Source organism: Salvelinus namaycush, unplaced genomic scaffold, assembly GCF_016432855.1.
Source record: "Salvelinus namaycush isolate Seneca unplaced genomic scaffold, SaNama_1.0 Scaffold170, whole genome shotgun sequence".
NCBI lineage: Eukaryota > Metazoa > Chordata > Actinopteri > Salmoniformes > Salmonidae > Salvelinus > Salvelinus namaycush.
Window position 1 is genome coordinate 138817 of NW_024058453.1, and position 4804 is coordinate 143620.

The following is a 4804-nucleotide window of genomic DNA, read 5'->3' on the forward strand; positions in this document are numbered from 1 at the left end:
AGACAGGCAAAGCGCTAGTACACTCAACTGAAAGGATACCGTTCGTTTACAGTATACTAAAATGAAATTATAGTATGTAGTATGTACTCATTAACCTTTAACGAGTCACCAACCCGGATCCGGGATCACCCCCCACTCCCCCCCCACTGAGTAGCATAGCTAGCATAGCGTCACAAGTAAATTGTAGCATCTAAATATCATTAAATCACAAGTCCAAGACACCAGATGAAAGATACAGATCTTGTGAATAAAGCCACCATTTCAGATTTTTAAAATGTTTTACAGGGAAGACACAATATGTAAATCTATTAGCTAACCACGTTAGCATAAGACACAATTTTTTTACTCCAACAGTTTTTTCCTGCGTCAGTAGCTATCACTAATTCGACTAAATAAAAATATATATAGCCACTAACCAAGAAACAACTTCATAAGATGACAGTCTGATAACATATTTATGGTATAGCATAGTTTTTTTTTGAAAAATGTGCATTTTTCAGGTATAAATCACAGTTCTACATTGCAGCTGCAATCTGAAATAGTGCTGACGCAGCCAGAACAATTACAGAGACCAACGTCATATAACTAATTACTTATCTTAAAACATTTCAGAAAAATACACAGCGTACAGATATTGAAAGCCCAACATCTGGTGAATCCAAACAATATTTCAGATTTATTAAATGTTTTATAGCGAAAACAAAATGTAGCGCTAAATTAGCATAGCCACGCCAGCCAGAACCAGCTGGGCGCCCCCGACCAGTTCACATGCACGACAGATATATGAAATAACATCGTAAATTGGGTCTTACTATTGCTGATCTTTCATCAGAATGTTGATCAAGGTGTCCTTAGTCCTGATGAGTCGTTCAATCCATTCATAATGGCAACTTTCCCTCTTCATTTAGCATATGTACTGGTCGACTGGCCAAAGTAAAAAAAAGTCACAGAACGGAACACGGCAAAACTCCCGAAAAAATTCAAATAATCTGATTAAACTATATTGAAAAAACATACATTAAGATGATATGGTCACATGTATCAAACAAATTTCGAGACGGAGATAGTTTTCATCCGTAACGGCAGCAAAACAGTAGACAATCGCACCTCCAAATAGCGCGAATCAGAGAACCGGAAGTTGTCGGTCACGCCAAAGAAATAGGTCTTATTTCACGTCAGTACAAGGTAAACAAAAAATTTCTCCTCTGACGTCCTCTTGACACCCAGAGGAAGACGAATGAAGTGTGTTTCGGGTCATAGGTGGCGTGACCATATATAGGCAGAGCGTTGAAGCGAGCATACACATCTTGCATTCTTCTTCTTGGTCAGGGAAAGTGCTGTCAAATGACTTCTGTTTCACTCAGAGACAAAATTGAAACGGTTTTAGAAACTATAGATTGTTTTCTATCCAATGGTATTAATTATATGCATATAGTAAGAGCAATAATTGAATAAGAGGCAGTTTAATCTGTAGAGGAAATTATGCTAATGCGAAAACAGCACCCCCTATAGTGGCAAGAAGTTTTTAAGTATGTAGTATACAGTATGTAAGTATGGGTATTCGAACACAGCACTGGTTTCTTGTTGAAATTAACTGTAACCTTTTACTTCCTTCTTCAACGTCACTAGATGGAAATCAATAACATACACAAAAAGAAGACAATCGTCTTTTCTGTTATATTTCTACTTGTTTTGATGGTAATCTTAGTTTTCATCTTCGACATTCCCCATACAAAGGTGAGATATTTTACATTTTATTGAAATAAAATAAAGAAAAAATGATTACATATTAAATTGTCATTGTTTGCCCCTACATTAGAACAGCGTTCCCAAACTTTAGTACAGTTTGCCATAAGTCTTATGAATGGAAACGTGTCTAAATAATGTCACTGTCACAGGATGGAGAAACTGAGAATGGAGGGATTCAAGATGGAGGGATGCAAGAGATTCTACCTCTAGACATGGTCCGTTCTTCTGTTGATGACAAATATGATGGTTGCAGAGATTTAATGTTACGGGTGGTTGAAAACATGTACCTCTACGATGAGTTAAACACTAATCCTCAATTCAATACATCCTGGAACATAGCAAAACCACACGCTATACCACATGGAGACAGTTTGAATACAGAGCATTCCATTGCTATCTATTTGTACACAAAAAACAAACCAGGACCCAATTCCAAATCAATCTACCTGGACTTTAACAAAGCAGTTCAAGAGGGCAATTCTGCATATATGACAACATCATTCAAGTACCATGCATTGCATTTCTACCTGACTGATGCCATTCAGATTCTTAGAGAAGGACAAGAGACATGTAAGGAAACCTTTCACAGAACCAACAAGAAGTTTGATCTGAGTGTTCTCAACCACGAGATCCGTTTCGGCACCTTCGCCACAAGCTCTTTCAGATCCGACTTAACCAACTTTGGGAATGTGTCTTGCTTTGAGATCCACACTTGCTTTGGCGCTGAGCTAACTTCTTACTCAGCCTTTCCTGAAGAGAGGGAAGTTTTAATTCCGCCATATGAGATTTTTGAAGTCACCAAAATCCAGACAAAGTCACCAGTGAATAACCTGTTGTGTGAAGTCATCTACACACTAAAGAGCAAGGGAGTAGACAGTGATCTGAATTGCAAATTGATTTTGAGTGGAGTGGAATCAAACATTATCAGAGCATCAGATACAGGCTACATAATACTCTATATTATGTTGATAACTACTGTATATTACCCCAGCTTCACACTGTAGAGATTCTGTCTGTGTTCCAGGTCAGCTACATTGCAGACGCATGCCTAATCTTATGCCTGTATAGGTCTTTAACATATCAACTAACTACATCATATCGCAATCTGATGCCCGACTGCACAGTCGATGATGTGGCACACAACCAATGGTTGATGCAATGCAACGTCTGCAATGTATTCGACCTGGAACGCAACCCCTGTTAAGGCTTGTTTTAACCTGCATTGATTGCTCGGTTGCATATTTTTTTTTACTGCTACTGTTTTGAAATTGTTGAGATTACATGTCTTGGTCAGGTGTAATATTTTCTTGACATTTGCTGGCATGTACACCGTGACCGCGGCTACCTACAGTACATCTGGCAGCTTTTGAGTTTTGGAAGGGGAGGGGATTTTCGGCCATTCGTTGCACGAGACTTGCAAAGAGGGGGGGGGGGGGGGGCTACCAAAGATGATTGTCCCTGGTTCCACCACTAGTCCAACATCTCAACCCCCCACAACCAACACTAGTAACGGTCCAGAGGCCAGTGCTCATGCAATAATTGGTTCTGAGTTGCCGAGATGAAGCCAAAGAGAACCAATCACTATCATCACATCTGAGTGACATTGTGGCATTTTCAAAATCCTTAAAATCACCTTATGTGCCTGACTGTCATGCCTAATGGCTGTACAAAGAAATGACACGTTAGTTAACAAAATCCTACAGTTAACCTTTCACACTATGCAAGTCTTGACAGGATTGCACGTGTCCCGTCATGTCTAATCTGTAATGAATTATACCAGACAAGCTGACTCAATTGAACCTAAGGTCAGTTCGTAATGGGTTGTAAGAATAACAAGAGTGAGGAGAAAATACAACTTGGAGGGCTCTCTGAGGCTGAGTGACAGGGTTGGGTGAGAGAGCACTGAGAAGGGTTAGTCGTTTCCTGTCTGTGAGGTCACTGTCCGTACGCCTCTCAGAGAAAACAAAGATAAATGATGCAGCTACAGTATCAACCATAAATACCATGCAGCCTTTTCATGGGAGTGATATTCTGTCGGTTTCATTAAGTACGTTGTTCACCTGGAAAAACTGGTTTGAGAGACTCAGTCAAGCACAACCGACACACGTTGATAACGTGTAAGATCACTATAGGCCATAGGTTAATAGAGAGAAAGGACTATATGGAGGGTTCTGTCTGGTATGTCATTCTACCATATGACTAAACACACTGGCCACGTCCAACTCCCCATACTAACTAGTAGGCTGATGGATATGAGAAAATACAATGTTTTATAATATGTGACATTTCTAATATTGAGTATGCTTTCAATGCCAGGACGTCATAATCATTTCAGTGTTTAATCTGGTGTTTTTCACTACATGCTATTGAGGAAGAGAATTGTCACTTCAGACCCAGATGATAATCAGCTGATAATAAGATAAGTGGATAGACTGTAGAAGACACATTCTCAGTATGGGTGAACCTAGTATGTTAATATTTGTTGCTTATTGTATACATTTTAACTAGACTGTACATTGTAAATAGGGTAGCAATAACCACACAGATAACCATGTAGCATAATAATAATCTAAGAGATGTGGCCGGCTCGCCAGGCTCCATTCTACATAGTATGCAGTATGATTAGAACGCAGTAGTTTTAGTCAGTAGTAGTCAAGACAGATGTCGGACACGGTCTAGGTGGTTTGTCTAAGAGGCAGGTTGACAATAAACATCAAATAGTACAACAATCAAGGACATATTTTAGTCATTGACCTTTTTTTAATTGATCTGATAAAGGGGTTTTCATATGACTGTCTCACACCTGCAAATAGGCCACACACTTATTTAGGAGTTGGATTCTGGGGAAACAAACATTTTAAATAGAGGGTTGACAGATGCTTCAGTCTAGGTAGGCTGCAGTGACATGGAGCATTGTTCACAGTTACCAGAAGAGGGAAGCATTTCACTTAACCAGCTAAAGGCATGAATGACAGAGAATTAAAAACATGCCTGCGGCACTCCAGGACCACAGTTGCCTACAAGGTGCAGTACTTTCCAATCCTCTCCTCTGGGA

The 4804-nt window shown here is 39.6% G+C and overlaps 1 protein-coding gene across 1 annotated transcript; it reads left to right on the forward strand.

Annotated features, from left to right (window-relative positions):
- The first annotated feature begins 2237 nt into the window (after positions 1 to 2237).
- LOC120037328 (NAD(P)(+)--arginine ADP-ribosyltransferase 1-like) lies at positions 2238 to 2753 on the forward strand. The gene has a single exon (XM_038983485.1). It carries the CDS (start codon positions 2238 to 2240, stop codon positions 2751 to 2753), a length of 516 nt encoding a protein of 171 aa, XP_038839413.1.
- The last annotated feature ends 2051 nt before the right edge of the window (positions 2754 to 4804 follow it).

Bases quoted from the DNA above. Each gene is read 5' to 3' on its own strand.
- LOC120037328 (XM_038983485.1), top strand. From the start codon at position 2,238: ATGACAACATCATTCAAGTACCATGCATTGCATTTCTACCTGACTGAT.